The 21,209-nt window shown below is 43.4% G+C and overlaps 1 protein-coding gene across 1 annotated transcript in view; it reads left to right on the forward strand.

Annotated features, from left to right (window-relative positions):
* Positions 1–14,530: 14,530 nt before the first annotated feature.
* The window catches only part of MSH2 (mutS homolog 2), a 74,631-nt gene continuing 67,952 nt past the window's right edge, over positions 14,531–21,209 (forward strand). The window contains exon 1 of the mRNA XM_077915308.1: positions 14,531–14,818. Coding sequence (XP_077771434.1) covers positions 14,608–14,818 — 211 coding nt within the window. The 5' untranslated portion in view covers positions 14,531–14,607. The remainder of the gene's footprint in view (positions 14,819–21,209) is intronic.

A 21,209-nucleotide genomic window follows, 5' to 3' on the forward strand; every position in this document is an offset into this window, starting at 1 on the left:
TTTCTGGTGTTGTGTTATTTAAGCTCTCTCTCTTTTTTTAAGTTCTTTATATATTTTGGATACTAACCTTTTATCAGATGTCATTTGCAAATATCTTCTGTTCAGTAGACTTTTAGTTTTGCTGATTGTTTGCTGTGCCAAAGGTTTTATTTATACCTTACCTGAGGAGACATATCTAAGAAAACGTTACAGCTGTTGTCTGGAGAAATTACTGCCTGTGCTCTCTTCTGGAATTTTTATGGTCTCAAGTCTCATATTTAGGTCTTTAATCCATCTTGAGTTATTTTTGTGTATAGTGTAAGAAATTGGCCCAGTTTCATACTTTTGCATGTAGCTATCCAGTTTTCCCAACACCACTTGTTGAAGGTACTGTCTTTTTCCCATTGGATATTCTTGCCTCCTTTGTCAAAGATTGACCATATAATCATGACTTTATTTCTGGACTTTCTATTCTGTTCCAGGGATCGATGTGTATTTTTGTGCTAGTACCATATTGTTTTGATTACTATAGCTTTGTAATAAAACTTGAAATCTGAAACTGTGATACTTCAGCTTTTTTAAAAAAGATTTTATTTATTTATTTATTCATGAGAGACAGAGAGGGAGGCAGAGACACAGGCAGAGAGAGAAGCAGGCCCCATGCAGGGATCCCGACGTGGGACTTGATCCTAGGTCTCCAGGATCATGCCCTGGGCTGAAGGCGGCGCTAAACCACCGAGCCACCTGGGCTGACCCCCAGCTTTGTTTTTATTTTTCAAGATTGTTTTGGCTATTCAGGGTCTTTTGTGGTTCCATACAACTTTTAGGATTGTTTGTTGTAGTTCTGTGAAAAATGCTGTTGGTATTTTGATCCATAGATTGCTTTGGGTAGTATGGACATTTTAACAATATTTGTTCTTCCAATCTATGAGCATGGAACATCCTTCCATTTGTGTCAATGTTTGCTAGTATTGTTAAAGATTTTATTTACTTATTCGAGAGAGAGCAAGCACAAGCAGGAGGGGCAGAGGGAGACAGAGAATCTCGAGCAGACTCTGCACTGAGTAGAGCCCAATGAGGGGCTCAATCTCATGACCCTGAAATCATGACCTGGGCCAAAACCAAGAGTAGGACGCTTAACTGACTGAGCCACCCAGGGGCCCCAATGTTTGAAAATTTTTAAAGTACAGGTCTTTCACCTCTTTGGTTAAGTTTATTCCTAAGTATTTTATTATTTTAAGTGTAACTGTAAATGAGATTTTTTTTTTTTAAGATTTTATCTATTCATGAGAAACACAGAGAGAGAGGCAGAGACATAGGCAGAGGAGAGGCAGATTCCCTGCGGGGAGCCTGATGTAGGACTTGATCCCAGGACCCCAGGATCACGACCTGAACCAAAGGCAGACGCTTAACCACTGTGACGCCCCGGTGTCCTGAGTTGGTTTCTTAATTTCTCTTTCTGCTATTTTATTAGTATATAGCAATGGAATGGATTTCTGTACATTGATTTTGTATCCTCCAATCTTACTGAATTTATGAGTTCTAGTAGTTATTTTTGGTAGAGTCTTTAGGATTTTCTATATGTAGTATATGTCATCTGCAAATAGTTTTATTTCTTCCTTACTAATTTTGATGCCTTTTATTCTTGTCTGGGTGCTGTGCCTGGGGCTTCTACTACTATGTTGACTAAAAGTGGTGAGAGTATATGTCCTTGCCTTGTTCCTGACCTTAGGGGAAAAGCTCTCAGTTTTTCACCACTAAGTATAATATTGGCTGTGGGTTTTTCATATATGTCCTTTATTATATTGAGATACGTTCCCTCTAAACCTACTTCGTTGAGGGTTTTTATCATGAATGGATAGTGTACTTTGTCAAATGTTTTTTATGCATCTACTGAAATGATCATACCCTTTCTCTTATTTTTTTAAACTATTTTTCTCTTTTTAAAAAGATTGATTATTGATTGATCGATTTGAGAGCACAGAGAGAGGGAGAGGGAGAAGCAGGCTCCCCACTGAGCAGAGAGCCTGATGCAGGGCTCCATCCTAGGACCCCAAGATCATGACCTGAGCCAAAGGCAGATGCTTAACCTGACTGAACCACCCAGGTGTCCCCTCTTTCTCTTATTGATATGATGTATCATGTTGAGTAACTTGCAAATATTGAACCACCCTTGCATCCCAGGAACAAATCCCACTTGATCGTGGTGAATGATTTTTTTAAGTGTATTGTTGGATTCTGTTTGCTATATTTTGTTGAGGATTTTTTGCATCTATGTTTAACAGAGATGTTGGCCTGTAGTTCTCTTTTCTTGTAGTGTCGTTATCTGGTTTTGGTATCAGGGTAATATGTATGTGGAAGTTTTCCTTCCTCTTCTACTTTTTGGAATAGTTTGAGAAGAATAGGTTGTTTTTTTTTTTTTAAAAAAAAAAAAAGATTTTATTTATTTATTCATGAGCCCATGATCCCAGGACCCCAGGATCACATCCTGAGCCAAAGGCAGGCGCCAAACCACTGAGCCACCCAGGCGTCCCAGAGAAGAATAGGTATTAACTCTTCTTTACTTTTTTTATTTTATTTTATTTTAAATATTTTATTCATTTATTCATGAGAGACACACAGAGAGAGGCAGAGACACAGGCAGAGGGAGAAGCAGGCTCCACACAGGGAGCCCGACGTGGGACTCGATTCTAGGTCTCCAGGATCACGTCCTGGGCCAAAGGCAGGCGCCAAACCACCGAGCCACCCAGACTGCCCCTACTTTTTTTATTTTAAAGATTTTATTTTTATTTATTCTTGAGAGACAGAGAGGCAGAGACACAGGCAGAGGGAGAAGCAGGCCCCATGCAGGAAGTCTGATGTGAGACTCAATCCTGGGACTCCAGGATCACACCCTGGGCCGAAGGCAGGCACTAAACTGCTGAGCCACCCGGGCTGCCCTTAACTCTTCTTTAAATGTTTGGTAGAATTCACCTGTGAAGCCATATGGCTCTGGACTTTTATCTTTTGGGAGGGTTATTTTTTTTTTTTTTTTTAATGTAGGCTCCACATCCAACATGGGGCTTGATTTTCAACCCTGACATCATGAGTCACATGCTCTGCCAACTGAGCTAGCCAAGTGCCCATGTTGGGAGTTTTTTGATTACTGATTCAATTTCATTGCTGGTAATTGGTCTGTTCAAATTTTCTATTTATTTCTGATTCAGTTTTGGGAGGTTGTATATTTCTAGGAATTTATCCATTTCTTTTAGGTTGTCTAATTTGTTGGCATGTAATTTTTTTTTTTAAAGATTTATTTATTGGGATCCCTGGGTGGCGCAGCGGTTTAGCGCCTGCCTTTGGCCCAGGGCGTGATCCTGGAGACCCGGGATCGAATCCCACGTCGGGCTCCCGGTGCATGGAGCCTGCTTCTCCCTCTGCCTGTGTCTCTGCCTCTCTCTCTCTCTCTCTCTGTGTGCCTATCATAAATAAAAAATAAAAAATAAATTAAAAAAAAAAGATTTATTTATTTATGATATAGAGAGAGAGGCAGAGACACTGGAGGAGGGAGAAGCAGGCTCCATGCAGGAGCCTGACGTGGGACTCGATCCCAGGTCTCCAGGATCAGGTCCTGGGCTGCAGGTGGCGCTAAACCGCTGTGCCACCAGGGCTGCCCTAATTTTTTTAATAATATTCTCTTATAATCCTTTGTATTTCTGTGGTGTCAGTTCTATTTCTTCTCTTTCATTTCTGGTTTTCTTTATTTGAGTCATCTTTTTTTTTCTTTTTTTTTTGATGAGTCTGGCTAAAAGTTTATAAATTTTGTTGATCTTTTTATAGAACCAGCTCATGGTTTCATTGATCTGTTCTACTGTGTGTGTGTGTGTGTGTGTGTGTGTTAAATTTCTATTTCATTTATTTCTGCTTTAATTTTTATTATTTCCTCCCATCTACTGGTTTCAGATTTTTTTTATTATTTTTTTTTTCCTAGTCTGTTAGGTGTAAGATTAGGTTGTTCATTTGAGACTGCTTTTGCTTTTTAAGCTAGGCTTGTTTTGCTATAAATATCCCTCTTAGACATCTGCATGCTGCATCCTAAAGATTTTAGGCCATTGTGTTTTCATTTCCATTTGTCTCTATGTATTTTTTGGTTTCTTTTTGCATTTCTTGGTTGACCTGTTAATTGTTTAGTAGCATGTTATTTACCCTCCTTGTATTTGTCCTCTTTCCAGATTTTTTTCTTATGATCGATTTCTAGTGTCATGGTGTTGTGGTCAGAAAAGATGCACGGTATGACTTTGATCTTCTTGAATTTGTTGAGGCTTGTTTTATGGCCTAATATGTGAACTATTTTAGAGAAATGAAAAGAATGTGTATTTTGCTGATTTAGGATGGAATATTCTGAATATATCTGTTAAACCCATCTGGTCTAATGTGTCATTCCAAGCCACTGTCTCCTTGTTGATTTTCTGTTTGGTTAATCTGTCTATTGATGTAAGTGGAGTGTTAAAGTCTGTTACTATTATTGTATTACTATCAATTACTTCTTTCGTGTTTGTTATTAACTATATATTTGAGTGCTCCCATGTTGGGTGCAAAAATGTCTATAATTTTTATATCTTCTTCTTGGATTGCTCTCTTTATGATTATATGTCCTTTTTTGTCCCTTGTTGCAGTCTTTGTTTTAAAGTTTATTTTGTTTGATATAAATATTACTACCCGGGTTTTCTTTTCACTTCTATTTATATAACAAATGCTTCTTCATCCCTTCCCTTTCAATCTGCATGTGTCTTTTTTTTTTAAAGATTTTATTTATTTATTCATGATAGACACACAGAGAGAGAAAGAGAGAGAGAGAGAGGCAGAAACACAGGCAGAGGGAGAAGCAGGCTCCATGCAGAGAGCCTGACGTGGGACTCTATCCAGGGTCTCCAGGATCACGCCCTGGGCTGCAGGCAGCGCTAAACCGCTGCACCACTGGGGCTGCCCTGCATGTGTCTTTAGATTTTCTTGTAGCAGCATATACATAGGTCTTATTATTATTATTTTTTTATCCATTCTGCTATCCTATGTCTTTTGATTGGAGCATTTACAATCAAAGTAATTATTGATAGGTATGTATTCATTGCCATTTTGTTCTTGTTTTGTGGTGGTTTTTGTAGTTCTCTGTTCCTCTCTTCCCTTGAGCTCCTCTCTCATGATTAGTTGGATTTCTTTAGTAGTATACTTGGATTCCCTTCTCCTTTTTTTTTTTTTTTTAAATTTATTTATTTATGATAGTCTCAGAGAGAGAGAGAGAGGCAGAGACACAGGCAGAGGGAGAAGCAGGCTCCATGCACGGGGAGCCCGATGTGGGATTCGATCCCGGGTCTCCAGGATCGCGCCCTGGGCCAAAGGCAGGCGCCAAACCGCTGCGCCACCCAGGGATCCCTCCTTTTTTTTTTTAAGATTTTATTTATTTATTTATTCATGAGAGACACAGAGAGAGAAAGAGATAGAGAGAGAGGCAGAGACCTAGGCAGAGGAAGAAGCAGGCTCCATATGGGAAGCCTGATGTGGGACACAATCCCAGGACTCTGGGATCATGCCCTGAGCCAAAGGCAGATGCTCAACCACTGAGCAACCCAGGTGTCCCCCTTCTCTTTATTTTTTAACGTGTCTTTGACTAGTTTTTGATATGTGGCTGCCATTAGGTTTGTATAAAACACCTGCATATGGAAATCTATATTAAATTCATTAAATTGATGGTAGCTTAAGTTTGAACCCATTCTTTACTCCTCTCCCTCTATATACCACTTTTGAGTATATGATGTCATATTTTACATCCTTTTATTTTGTGAGTCTGTTAACTAATATTTATGGATATAGTTATTTTTACTGTTTTTGTGCTTCCTACTCTTCTTACTCTTACTCCTTTCCATTCAGAGTCCTCTTTATTTATTTTTTAAACATTTATTTATTTGAGAGAGAGAGCATGGGGGAAGGGGTACAGGGAGAGAATATCCAAGCAGACTCCCATTGAATGGGGAGCCCAATGCGGGGCTCCATCCTACGAGCCATGAGATCAGGAACTGAGCTAAAACCAAAAGTCAGATGCTTAACCACCTGAGCCACCCAGGTGCCACAGGAATTCCCTTTAACATTCCTTGTAGGGCTAATGTACTGGTCATGAATTCCTTTCATTTTTGTTTGTCTGGGAAAGTCTTTATCTCTTTTTCTATCTGGATAATAGTCTTGTTGGATAGAGTATTCTCTTTTTTTATTTTTTTATTCATGAGAGACACAGAAAGAGAGGCAGAGACACAGGCAGAGGGAAGAGAAGCAGGCTCCATACAAGGAGCCTGATGTGGGACTCGATCCTGGGAATCCAGGACCATGCCCTGAACCAAAGGCAGACACTCAACCACTGAGCCACGCAGGCATCCCTGGATGGAATATTCTTGACTAATTTTTTTTTTCTTTTAGCACTTGGATTATATCATGCCATCTTCTCCTGGCCTGCAAAGTTTCCTTTTTTAAATTTTTTAAAAAGATTTTATTTATTTATTCATGACAAACAGAGAGAGAGAGACAGAGAGAGAGAGAGAGAGAGAGAGGCAGAGACACAGGCAGAGGGAGAAGCAGGAGCCACGCAGGGACCTGACGTGGGACTCGATCCCGAGTCCCCAGGATCACGCCCTGGGTCGAAGGCGGCGCTAAACCACTGAGCCGCCCGGGTTGCCCCCTGCGAAGTTTCTACTGAAAAATCAGCTGATAGCTGTGCAGGGTTTTTTATTGTACGTTACTGCTTTCTTTTCTTGGCTGTTTTTAAAATTCTCTCTTTGTTTTGAGTTTTTGCCTTTTTTAATTACTATGTGGACCTCTTTGGGTTGATTTTGTTGGAGAATCTCTGTGCCTCCTGGTTCTGGATTTCTGTTTCCTTCCTCAGAATTGAGAAGTTTTCAGCTTTGATTTTTTTTCAAATAAATTTTCTGCCCCATTTTTTTTTCTCTTCTGCTTCTGGCATCCCTATAATGTGAATGTTATTACACTTGATGGTGTTGCTGAGTTCCCAAAGTCTGTTCTCATGTTGTATAATTCTTTTTTTCTCACCTGCTTGACTTGATTACTTTTCATCACTCTGTGTCCTCCAGGTCACTGATTCATTCTTCTGCTTCTTCTAGTGCTTATTCTATCTAGTATATTTTTAATTTCATTTATTGTGTTCTTCATCTCTGATTTGTTATCTTTTTATCTCTTTATTAAGGGTGTCAATGATAGCCTCCATTCTTTTCTCAACTCCAGCGAGTGTCTTTATGATCATTACTTTATTTTTTATTTTTTTTTAAAGATTTTATTTATTTACAGAGAGGAGAAAGAGAGAGAGAGAGAGAGGCAGAGACACAGGCAGAGGGAGAAGCAGGCTCCATGAAGGGAGCCCGACGTGGGACTCGATCCCAGGTCTCCAGGATCACGCCTCAGGCTGTAGGCTGCACTAAACTGCTGAGCCACCGGGGCTGCCCATGATCATTACTTTAATTCTCTACCAGGCATATTATTTTGTTTTATGTAGGCCTCTTGCTATGATTTTGTCCTGTTCTTTCATTTGGGACATATTCCTCTGTGTCCTCATTTTGTCTAACTTTCTGTTTCTTTTTCTTTTTCTTTTTTTTTCTTTTTAAGATTTTATTCATTTATTCATGAGACACACACACACACACACACACACACACACACACACTGGCAGAGACACAGGCAGAGGGAGAAGCAGGCCCCATGCAGGGAGCCTGATGTGGGACTTGATCCTGGGTCTCCAGGATCGGCCCTGGGCTGTAGGCGCTAAACCACTGAGCCACCCAGGCTGCCCTAACTTTCTGTTTCTTATCAAACTTTTTAAAAGATTTTATTTTTAAAGTAATCTCTACCAAGCCTGGGGCTTACACTTACAGCCTCAAGATCAAGAGTTGTGGGCAGCTCTGGTGGCGCTGCGGTTTAGCGCCGCCTGCATCCCAGGGTGTGATCCTGGAGACTCTGGATCGAGTCCCACATCAGGCTCTCTCTGTATGATGCCTGCTTTTCCTCTGCCTGTGTCTCTGCCTCTCTCTCTCTGTCTCTATGAATAAATAAATAAAAATAAAATCTTTAAAAAAAAAAAAAGATCAAGAGTTGTGTGTTCTACCAACTAAGCCAGGCAGGCACCCTATCAAACTTTTTAAAAACAATGACCACATCTTGTTTTCAGAATGAAATCTTCAGTCTATGGAGCTTCTCTTCTCCATATCAACTAACCAAAGACCATTCTCTAAAACCAATTACTTTTTTGGATCCTTTGCCCACTTTTATTTATTTTTATTTTATTATTTTTAAAAAAGATTTAATTTATTTATTCATGAGAAACACAGAGAGAGAGAAAGAGAGAGGCAGAGACACAGGCAGAGGGAGAAGCAGGCCCCAAGCAGGGAGCCCAATGCAGGACTCAATCCTGGGTCTCCAGGATCACACCCTGGGCCAAAGGCAGCACTAAACTGCCGAGCCACCTGAGCTGTCCTTGCCCACTTTTTTTTTTTTTTAATTTTTATTTATTTATGATAGTCAGAGAGAGAGAGAGAGAGAGAGAGAGAGTGGCAGAGACACAGGCAGAGGGAGAAGCAGGCTCCATGCACTGGGAGCCCGACGTGGGATTTGATCCTGGGTCTCCAGGATCGCGCCCTGGGCCAAAGGCAGGCGCCAAACCGCTGCGCCACCCAGGGATCCCCCCCTGCCCACTTTTAAATTGGATTATTTATTTCTCTCTTATTGAGATGTAAGATTTCTTATATGTTCTGTGTACAAGTCTCTTGTCAGATATATAATCTGTAAGTGTTTTCTCAGAAGAACATATAAGAAAACATGAGAAGATGCTGAATGTTGTTAGCCATTAGGGAAATGAAAATCTAAGCCACAATAAGATATCATTCATACCCACTAAGATGGCTAGAATTAAAGACAGACAGTAATAAGTGTTGACTAGGATGTGGAAAAGTTAGAACCCTAAAATATAGTTAGTAAGAATGTAAAATGTTGCAGCCTTTTGGAAAACAGTTTGGCAGTTCCTCAAAATGTTAAATATAGCATGTTAAACATATATGTTATAGGTTAGCCTGTGAACTATAGTTAAACCGGGGCACCTGGGTGGTTCAGTTGGCTAAGCATCCAACTCTTCTTTTTCTTTTCTTTTTTTTAAATTTTTATTTATTTATAGAGAGAGAGGCAGAGACATAGGCAGAGGGAGAAGCAGGCTCCATGCACCGGGAGCCCAACGTGGGATTCGATCCCGGGTCTCCAGGATCGCGCCCTGGGCCAAAGGCAGGCGCCAAACCGCTGTGCCACTCAGGGATCCCCAGCATCCCACTCTTAATCTCAGCTCAGGCCTTGATCTTGGGGTCATGAGCCTCATTGCCTCCATGCTAGGCATGGAACCTATTTTTTTTTTTTAAGAATTATAATTAAACATATATTAAAAGTATGACCCGGGGTATCTGGCTGACTCAATTGGTGAAACATGTGACTCTTGATCTTGGGGTTGTGAGTTTGAGCCCCACATTGGGCGTAGAGACTACTTAAAAATAAAATCTTAAAAAAAAAAAGTATGACCCAGCAATCTCATTTCTTGGTATATATCAAAGAGAAATAAAAGCTTATGTCCGGGATCCCTGGGTGGCGCAGCGGTTTGCCGCCTGCCTTTGGCCCAGGGCGCGATCCTGGAGACCCGGGATCGAATCCCACGTCGGGCTCCCGGTGCATGGAGCCTGCTTCTCCCTCTGCCTGTGTCTCTGCCTCTCTCTCTCTCTCTGTGACTATCATAAATAAATTTAAAAAAAAAGCATATGTCCATATAAGAACATGTAAACAAAGGTTTATAGTAAAATTCATGATGGCCACTACCCAATGAATGAATAAATAAAATATGGTTTAGCCCATATAAGTCAATATTATTTGGTAATAGAAAGGAGTAAAGTACTCACATATGTTTGGACATGGATGAACTCTAAAAACATCATACTAAAAAAGAAGAAACATCATGCTAAATGGAAGAAGCCAGACACTAAAGGATTTATAGTGTATTATTCCATTTATATAGATGTTCAGAAGAGGCAAATATATAGACAGAGAGTTGATTTTTGGTGCCATAAAGTAGGGAGAGGGGGAAATGGGGAATGACTGCTGTTGGATATAGAAATTTTTTTAGAACAACATATTCTAAAATTAGATTGAGGTGATCGTTATACAATCCTGATAATAGACTAAAAGCCATTGAATCATACACTTTTTTTTTTTAATAGCCTCCATACACAACATGGGGCTCAAACTCCTCTTTAAAAAAAAAAAGAAAGAAAGAAACTGCAGTTTTTGACACAGTTGAGAGTACTTTACTTACCATCATTTTAAATTTTTCTTAAAGATCTATTTACTTGAGGGCACCTGGGTGGCTTAGTCAGTTAATCCTCTGCCTTCTTTCTACTCAAGCCATTATCTCAGCGGTTTAGCACCTGTCTCTCTCTGTGTGTGTATCTCTCATGAATGAATAAATAAATAAAAATCTTAAAAAAAAAAAAAAGGCTCCATGCAGGGAGACTCATGTGGGACTCGATTTCGGTACCCCGGGATCACGCCCTGAGTTGGGCTGACGTCCAACCACTTAGCCACCCAGGCATCCCAAAATCTTATTATTTTTTAAAATAAATTTTGTTTATTTATTCATGAGAGACAGAGAGAGAGAGAGAGAGAGAGAGAGGTAGAGACACAGGCAGAGGGAGAAACAGGCTCCATGCATGGAGCCTGACATGAGACTTGATCCCAGGTCTTCAGGATCATGCCCTGGGCTGAAGGCGGCGCTAAACCGCTGAACCACCCGGGCTGCCCCTATATTTATTTATTTATTCATAGACACACGCGCACACACACACACACACACACACAGAGGCAGAGACACAGGCAGAGGGAGAGGCAGGCTCCATGCAGGGAGCCCCACGTGGGACTCGAGCCTGGGTCTGCAGGATCACACCCCGAGCTGCAGGCGGCGCTAAACCGCTGCGCCACTGGGGATGCCCTGAACTACTTATTTAAAAGATTTATTTATTTATTTGAGAAACTGGGGGGAGAGAGCAAAGCAGACTCCATCTAGGACTCTGGGATCATGACCTGAGCCGAAGGTTGATTTGTAAACTACTGAGCTACCCAGGTGCCCTGAGTTGACTGTTTAGAATACGAACCAGAAAAGAGGAGGGATGAGATGACACTCAAAGCCAAGGGGTCCTTTAGAAGCAGTTATTGTGATCTCCAGCTCATTTATTTACAAAAATTTCCTGCACACCCTACAGGTCCTAAGACACGCAGGATGTGGGAAACAAAGGCAAAAGGAAACGTAGATAAAATTAAATGTCCTTATAACTTGCAGCCCGAAAAAAAAAAATAAAAAAAATAACTTGCAGCCCGTTAACAAACACTTGAGGTAGGCTGATTATAACATCCCTCCAGGAACCCGAGTCTTTTTTAGCATATGAAAGTCCTTTTGAATTGCCTTATCTTCACTTCCCTGAGCCCCAGGGTATACTATCAGTTGCCCTACACAATCCTGGGGCAGCAGGCAGCAGCCACAACAGCTCTTTCTGCCCAAGGGTCCTGTCCCAGTGCTTTTTTTTTTTTTTTTTAAGATTTGATTTATTTATCTGACAGAGAGAGTGAGAGAGCACAAGCAGGTGGAGTGGCAGGCAGAGGGAGAGGCAGAAGCAGGCTCTCTGCAGAGCAGGAAGCCTAACAAGGGGCTCCATGCCAGAACCCTGGGATCAAGACCTGAGTGAAGGCAGACAGTTAACTGACTGAGCCACCCAGGCAAACCCCACCCCCCTGCCACCTGTGCTTTAATAAAATCATCTTTTTGCACCAAAGACTTCTCAAGAGCTCTTTTTTGGTGTCAGCTCCAGACCCCACCAACACGTCAACGTTCAAAAAACCACATCACACAGATGGTTAAGCATACAGAATCTAGAGCATGTCACAACTCTAGCTTTATCACTTACTACCAACTCTAAAATCTTGGGCAAAATACTTCTCTACGTTTCCATTCCTTCATTGTAAAATAAGAATACCAGTAGATGGGCAGCCCCGGTGGCTCAGCAGTTTAGTGCCACCTTCCGCCAAAGGCCTGATCCTGGAGACTCGGGATCAAGTCCCACATTGGGCTTCCTGCATGGAGCCTGTTTCTCCCTCTGCCTGTCTCTCTGTCTCTGTCTCTCTCTGTGGGTCTCTCATGAATAAATAAAATCTTAAAAAAAAAAAAAGAATAACAGTAGTACCTAATACCTAGAGTTTCGAAGATTTTTAAAAAAATATTTTGTTTATTTATTCATAGACACAGAGAGAGAGAGAGGCAGAGACACAAGGAGAGGAGGAAGCAGGCTCCATGCAGGGAGCCCGACGTGAGACTTGATCCCAGGTCTCCAGGATCACACCCAAGGCTGCAGGCGGCGCCAAACCGCTGCGCCACCAGGGCTGCCCCCCCCCCCCCTTAAAAGATTTTATTTATTTATTCATAGACAGAGAGAGAAGCAGAGACACAGGGAGAGGGGGAAGCAGGCTCCATGCAGGGAGCCAGTTTTGAAGATTAGTAACAGTAAACACATGTAAAAATAAGGAAACACCCAACAGTCAATGAATGCTGATGAATAGTAGCCATTATCATTAACTAGAAACATAAATACCCTTTGGTGTCCTCTCCACATGTTTAGTCAAAGAGGTGAACAGGTATTTCTATGCAGCAGATATTGTTATAATATGAATATCAATAAGGTGGTACTCCAGAAGATAATGCAACTAATTACACCTGTGGAAACTAGGCAGGTTTGGTTGAGGAGACATTTGTACCTGAAGACAGAATGATGACTAGGAGTTTGTTACACAAAGAGCAGGAAAGGGCCATTCCAGAGTATAGGGACAAGCTTGTGTTGGATCACAAGTGTTGAAAGGGAAGGGGAATTTATTTTAATTATTATTATTTGTCAGTAAGCTCTCTGCACAGTGTGGGGCTTGAACTCAGGACCAGAGATCTCCGGTGCTTTACAGACTGAGCCAGCCAGGTGCTTGGGGAAGGGGAATTTACTGGTCTAGATCACAGAGCTGCAGTGAGAGGCAAGGAGCACCACAGCCTTGCGGGAGATTTTAGTCTGTAGGAAAAGTAGTCAGCAGTCAGAGGATCCAAACTTCCTCTGCTTCCCAAGATATATATATATTTTTTTTAAGATTTTATTTATTTATTCATGAGAGAGAGAGGCAGAAACACAGACAGAGGGAGGAGCAGGGAGCCCGATGTGGGACTTGATCCTGGGATCACGCCCTGGGCGGAAGGCAGGCTCTCAACTGCTGAGCCACCCAGGGATTCCCTTCCCAAGATATTTAAATTTTAACTTGTAGGCTAGTGGTTTCAGAACTGAGCTGATTGTCAGGACTACCCAGGGAGCTTTTAAAAAAAGATCCCAAGATCCCACCTTCAGAAATTCCAAGCCTTTATAGGTGAGTGGGGCCCAAGGAATACCTTTGAAAAGCCCCTGGGGGTAATTCTGCAGCTGAAGCAGGGTTGGTGCTGCTTCCACAGGTCAAGGGTGAGCCAAACAGGAACCTGCAATTCCTTTCCTGAGGCAGGTAACTGCAGGACACATCCTGACCTTCCGGTCTTTGCTCATTATTATTATTTTTTTCCTTTGCTCATTATTAAAAACAAAAACAACAACAAACTCTATCTTTGTTTTCCATCTGAATAATTATCTTCTAACAGTTTACTTACTATGAATTTACTTGCTGTACCGTCTTGCATTCACTCACTAGAACGCAAACTGAACATTACTGGTGACCCTCAGATTCTAGAAGAGGCTGGCACATAGAAGGCCTCTTAAGTAGGACTTCCAATCAATCGATCAAGGAGTGGAGGAAAGGAGAATGCGGCTAGTGCAAAGCAATTAGGGGAGTTACGGAAAAAACCTATAATCTCGACGTTATCAGTTTGCTTAAAAAGGAAAACAGGGACAGAGGGGTGTAGATTTAGTTTTTAAATCCCAGTATTCACGTAGCGTTATGTTACTCACATAAGGATTCTATACATTACTCAGTGCTCAGAGAGGGGGGGTAGTTTTTTTTTTTTTAATGTAGCAGGGTGAAAAAACAAAAAAACAAAAACAAATGTAGCAGGGTGGGGAGAAAGGCTAGTTTTTCCTTGTTTTCGAGTTTCTTTCTGACTGCTGTCTCATGCTTCCGGGTACATAAGAAACCCCAAAGCGCCGCAAAGCCCACCCGGCCGCCTTCCCCAACTAGCCATGCACCTGGATCCCAGGCGGGCGCAGCAGGAGGGACACCTGGACGGAATCCTCTGAGGGCTGGCAGGCGGCCAGGGTCGGCGCGCGACCTAGGCTCACGCATGCGCAGTAGCCAGGGCTGCCGGCGTGCGCGGGAAGCTGGGCCGCGTCCGCTTCTGATTGGCTGCCGCGGCGGGCTCCCGCCCACCGCCGCGCAGCACTGGGTGCTGATTGGGCGCCTCCGCAAAGGCCGACGCCGCACGGGAGGGAGGGAAGGGAGGCGGGAAACAGCCTAGCGGGTGCGGGGTCGCGCGGCTCCTTCTGGCAGCGGCGCGGACGCTCCGAAATGGCGGTGCAGCCCAAGGAGACGCTGCAGCTGGAGAGCGCGGCCGAGGTCGGCTTCGTGCGCTTCTTCCAGGCCATGCCGGAGAAGCCGACCACCACGGTGCGCCTCTTCGACCGGGGCGACTTCTACACGGCGCACCACGAGGACGCGCTGCTGGCCGCCCGAGAGGTGTTCAAGACGCAGGGGGTAATCAAGTACCTCGGGCCGGCAGGTGAGGGCGGGGACGGCGCGGGCTCCCCGGGCGGCGGGCGGGCGGCGGGCGGGCGGCGGGGCCCGGGGGCGGGGACGGCGCTCGGCCCGGCCGCTGCCCCGCCAGGTGGGGCGCCGCCCGGCCCTGCCGCGCCCTGCCCCTGCCCCTTTGCAGCGGCCCCCGTGCCGGGCGCTTTATTTAATGCGTTGTTCTTTTTAATTGTCCAGCGGTCGCCTGCGTGTCTGCCAGCGGCCCCGCCTTGGCCCTGTACATCTCCCCGCAAAGCCCGCCCCGCAGTGAGATTTAAAATAGCAGGGGGTTGGGGAGACCTTGTCACATCACCGCACTCCACTTGGGGCTCTGGTTCAGAATCTGAAACGGGCTACTGTTGGTGGGCAGCATCGCCCAGTGGTCAGGACCTCGGACTTGGAGCCAGGTGACTTGGAATCCACTTGCTAGCTGTGTGACTTCGGGCCAGTCACGAATGCCTTGGCCTCGGCTCGGCATTGCGCGCCCTCCGTGATCCGGCCCCACCCCTCCCGCATCAGCTCTCCCTGTAAGGCCACACGCTTCTCACCCAATGTGAGCTAGGTGCTGTTGTTGTTTTTGATTTATATACTTATCGATGAGAGACACAGGCAGAGGGAGAAGCAGGCTCCGTGCAGGGAGCCCGACGCGGGACTCAATCCCAGGTCTCCAGGATCACGCCCTGGGCCGAAGGCAGGCGCTAAACCGCTGCGCCACCTGAGGTGCCCGAGCTAGGTGTTTTAGATGTTTTATGGTGATGGTTTTACTGCCTGGCTCCGTTGCGATGATGGAAAGAGCATTCTGATGAGTCGTGGGTTCTAGTCCTACCTTTGCCACATGCAGATGGGATGTTACTGAGGAAAGAATGTTTCACATTCATCAAGACAAAATTGAGTGTTGCTGTGTCTGGCAGAGTTATGGACACTAGGACAGACATTTAGTATCCCTGCCTTCACACAACTCACTCTAGTGGAGAGCAAGGCAGAAGTAAATAATTGAAGGTGAAGAACTGTGTAGATGTGCTCCATAGCAAGTTGTTGAAGAGGCATAAAAGCAGGAATGGCAAAGATTGAAGACCTCAGAAGAAGCATTGCATGAGAAGCTAAATTTCATTTGAGTCTTGAAGGACTAGGCATTGGCTGGGATGAGGCCTGAAAGGCAGATTGGTGTCGCTGGGACAGGATTCCGGGGGGGAGGGTGGTCCGGGTGGATGGAGTCAGAGGATGGAAGGCTTTTTTTTTTTTTTTGGACTGAGTTGTTGAAAATTTTTTTTGTAAGCTCGGAGACTCGGTGGCTTTTTTTTTTTTTAATTTTATTTATTTTTTAAATTTTTTTATTTATTCAGAGGCGGAGAGAGAGAGAGGCAGGCAGAGACATAGAGGGAGAAGCAGGCTCCATACAGGGAGCCCGATGCGGGACTTGATCCCAGGTCTCCAGGATCACACCCCAGGCTGCAGGCGGCGCTAAACCCCTGCGCCACCGGGGCTGCCCTGGGTGGCTTAAGTAAAGGTGAAGTGGTATGTTGGATCTTTGGCTGTAGGATGGGGGATGGGTTAGAAGGGGCAAGAGGAGAGGTATTACAATTAATGGAGACCAGCCAGAGATGGATAGGGATGGCTTCATAGTTAATGATGGTCTAGATTGCTTTCCAGTTTTAAAGTTATTCAAGGCTAGTGCACTTAGCTCTCTGATGTTTGTATTACACAGTTTACAATAGCTTAAGCATTTAAAATGATGTAAAAAGTTCTAAATGTACTTGTATGTGTAAATTGAATCACTGGTTTTTCGAAACACCTGTTAATGATTCTAATACTTTCATTTTTCTTTTTTTTTTTTAAGATCTTATTTATTCATGAGAGATAGAGAGAGAGAAGCAGAGACACAGGCAGAGGGAGAAGCAGGCTCCATGCTGGGAGCTCAACGTGTTACTCAATCCCGGGACTCCAGGATCACGCCCTGGGCCGAAGGCAGATGCTAGATGCTAAACCCCTGAGCCACCCAAGGATCCCCATCATTTTTCTAATATAGACTAATAATATGAAAGGAATAATGGATGCTAACATCACACCCATTTATTGGGAAGGAAATTTAGTATGAATATGCAGGAATCTTCTGTACTGAAGTGTAGACTTTTAATAAAAAAATATATATTCTTTTATTACTCTTGAAGGTTAAAGTGTGTTTAGTGGGCGCATTTCTAAGAATAGAGTAAGTAACCTAGACAGTCGCCTTCTATTCTATTGAGAATGACGTTAAAAGTGAATTTAACTTTTCAGAGATCAGCAAGTAAGTGAATTATTCTTAAGGATCTAGTTCTAAGACTAGAGATGTCAAATGCACATTTTAGGTAAAAGATTGTCCTATATATGCTTAGGTAGGATAATAACAGTTATATAAAAGATTGATCATGTTACTAGAAATTGGGTGAAATAACTCCAAAGAGGGAGGGACTCAAAAACAAAAATGTCCCAGACATCACCAAAGCAAGTGTCTTGCAGTTTTCACTGTGCAGGTTGCATTGTAACTGAGCATCTTTTTAAATAATACGTGTTACTGTAAGGCTGCCAAAACTTGTTTCTTGGGAGGAGTTTTCCTTTGTTTTAATATTATGCCATATAGGTAAAGGGTTAACAAAATCCTTTCCTTTGCTTCTCTGTCCCACCTGGAAACCTTGATCAGGTTAAGAAGGTTAGTTATGTCTCTAGGCAGCATTGGTTATTGCAGAAATGACCCTAGATTGGTAAATTATATCTGGACTGTAATGCCAGATGAACTATGAAGATCCCATGCATTTGCACTTAAGGCAAATCTTGGAGCCTGTGACCTTTTCCCACATTCTTTAGCAGTTGAACTTGCCTCTGACTATAGAAAATAGAAATGGTTAGAAAACTTCCTCAATTTCCTGCCCTCAAATCTATATTATTATTATTTTATTTATTTATTTTAAAGATTTATTTATTCATGAGAGAGAGACAGAGATTGAGACAGAAACACAGGCAGAGGGAGAAGCAGGCTCCACACAGGGATCCCGAAGAGGGACTCAATCCCGGGACTCTAGGATCACACCCCAGGCCAAAGGCAGGTGCTAATCCGCTGAGGGATCCCCTATACTTCTTTTTTAATATAACAGATTTGTTGAGATTATTCACATAGTATGATTCACACATTTATTTTTTGATTGACACATGTATATTATTCAGTGTTTTGTTTTATAATTCTGTAGCTTTTAGTATATTCACAAAGTTAAGCAACCATCGTAGTACATTTTTTTTTTTTTTTTTTTTTTTGGAAGTAGGCTCCATGCCCAGCTTGGAGCCCAACAGCCCAACATGGGGCTTGAACTCACGACCCTGAGATCAAGACCTGAGCTAAGATCAAGAGTTGGATGCTCAACCTGCTGAGCTGCCCAGGAGCCCACCACAGTGCATTTTATTTATTTATTTATTTATTTTTTTAAAGTAATCTCTTCACCCAAAATGGGGCTCGACCTCAAGACCCTGAGATCAAGAGTCAGATAATCTACTGACTGAGCCAGGCAGGCCCCACAGTAAATTTTTAAAACATTTTTGTCAGTCCCCAAAAGAAACCCTGTACCCATTAGCAGTTGTCCTCCTGCCCCACCTCCAATTCTCCCAGTCCTAGGCAACTGCTAACCTGCCTTCTCTTTTGCTTATTCTGGACATTTCATAAGAGTAGAATCACAAAATGTGATCTTTCATGACTTTTTTTTCACTTAATATTTTCAGGATTCATCTCTGCTATCAGTACTTCATTCCTTTTTTTTTTTTTTTTTTAAAGATTTTATTTATTCATGAGAGACACACAGAGAGGCAGAGACAAAAGCAGAGGGAGAAGCAGGCTCCATGCAGGGAGCCTGATATGGGACTCCATCCTGGGACCCTGGGATCATGACCTGAGGCAAAGGCAGATGTTCAACTGCTGAGCCACCCAGGCATCCCGAGAGAATTTCAAGAGGACTCCATGCAGAACCCACCGTGGGGCTCCATTTCACAACCATGAGATCATGTCCTCAGCCAAAGCCAACAGATGCTTAATCAGCTGAGCCACCTACATGTCATTTAACCCATTTCCCATCTACCTCCTCTCCAGCAACCCCCAGTTTGTTTGTTTGTTTTTTTTTAAGATTTAATTTATTTATTCATGAGAGAGAGAGAGAGAGAGGCAGAGACACAGGCAGAAGAAGCAGGCTCCATGCAGGGAGCCTGACAGGAGACTCAATCCCGGCTCTCCAGGATCACGCCCTGGGCTGAAGGTGGCCCTAAACCGCGGAGCCACCCAGGCTGCCCCCCCCCCCCTTTTTTTTAAGATTTTATTTACTTACTCATGGGGGACACAGAGAGAGGCAGACAGGAGAAGCAGACTCCATGCAAGGAGCTCGATATGGGACTTGATCCTGGGACTCTAGGATCACACTCTGAGCCAAAGGGGCAGATGCCCAACTGCTGAACCACCCAACCGCTGAGCCACCCAGGCGTCCCTCAGAGGTAACTTTCTATTTCCTCTCTGTGTGGTTCCTTTTATTGGCATTTAGACTTATTCACATCTTTTTAGCTACTTTTGCCCTTCAACATCTACATTATTATAAAGACCTGTGAGATAGTAGCTATCTCCGATTTATAGATAAGGAATTTGAGTCACTGAGAAAGAAAGTTACTTTTTCCCCGCTTTTGCTGTCAGAACTCAGCTTGAAAAATATCTCCTTTTGGAAGCCTTTCTTGATTCCCACGTTAAGATTGTCTGGGGGACGCCTGGATGGCTCTGGTTGAGTGCCTGCCTTCAGCTCAGTGCGTTATCCTAGGGTCCCGGGATTGAGTCCCACATATGGCTCCCTGCGTGGAGCCTACTTCTTCCTCTCTCATGAATAAATAAATAAAATCTTAAAAAAAAAAAAAAAAAAGGCTGGTTAGCTGTCTCTCTTAGGCATTCCCTGCCCTTGTTCTCCTTCCCCTAGACACAGCTTTGAGTCTACCTATTCCTGTCTATCCCAATCGCCTGAAAGCTCCCAGAGAGCAGCAGGAACTGTGTTTTAACCAATGTCTACCTCTGAACCCTAGCACCTGGCCCAGTGCCTTCATGTAGCAGACACATGGTAATTGTCAGCTGAATGAGGTCAGGGGGGCTCCAAATTATTATTATTTTTTAAAGATTTATATATTCATGAAAGACACAGAAAGAGAGACAGACATAGGCAGAGGGAGAGGCAGGCTCCCTATGGGAAGCCTGATACCGGACTCAATCCCTGGGATCAAACCCTGAGCTAGAGGCAGATGCCTGACCACAGAGCCACCCAGGTGCCCCGGCTCCAGATTATTCTTTTTTTTTTTTTTAATTTTTTTTTTTTTAATTTATGATAGAGAGAGAGACATAGGCAGAGGGAGAAGCAGGCTCCATGCACCAGGAGCCCGACATGGAATTCGATCCTGGGTCTCCAGGATCGCGCCCTGGGCCAAAGGCAGGCGCTAAACCGCTGCGCCACCCAGGGATCCCTCCAGATTATTCTTGAAGAGAAAAATCTTGTACAAAACCAAGGCTATTCCTTCTGCTGTACTCCAGGTGGAGTCTGGTGGGTAGGTTTCTGTTCCTCTTTCCTCACGTTTCACACCAGGAGGTCAGTTTTACTCCCCAGCTGGTTAAAGCATACAATCAATGCCAGCTGCACTTATAAGACTTAAAATGCACTCCCACCCAGTATGTCACAAAACCTCCCTTGCGAGAAATAGTACCTTTAGAGGATAACCTTGGCAGTTGGGCAGCCTGGCAGTGTGTTAGCAATGGAGATAGAGGAGGCCATGGGGGGGGTGCGAATCACCTCATTTGCCTCTTCACCCCACCTACTTTTAAGAAATTACTACTGTTGTGAACCTGTGTTCCTGTTGAATGTCAGTAGAAAGATTTGACCAGATTGCTCTGGATCCTTCTATCCAGAGCGCAGTAGATAACATTGATGTGCAAAGTAGTTAGGTGTAATAGAGAGTGGTGGAGCTTGTGGATCTGAGAGTGCTTATTCATCCTGTGATAGCATTTAATTTTAGATACTTTAAAAACCCTGTGCTGGCCAGACAATTCTACTGGCACATCCTAGTGGTTTGATGATTTAAGAGCTGTTTTAGAATTTTTCATATTTTTCCCCCCTCTCAGGATTTATTTTTGCTGACTTTTCATTTTGCCTTTTAATTTAAAGGATGATATGAAAAACAGTGTTTTGGAAACTCGTATTTACTGGAAGTTGCTGGTAATACTCAGTGGTGTTTATCAGTGCCTTTGAGAAATTCTTTTTTTTTTTTTTTTTTTATTTATTTATTCATGAGAGACAGAGAGGCAGAGACACAGGCAGAGGGAGAAGCAGGCTCCATGCAGGGAGCCT

This window comes from Canis aureus, chromosome 11 (genome assembly GCF_053574225.1).
Source record: "Canis aureus isolate CA01 chromosome 11, VMU_Caureus_v.1.0, whole genome shotgun sequence".
NCBI lineage: Eukaryota > Metazoa > Chordata > Mammalia > Carnivora > Canidae > Canis > Canis aureus.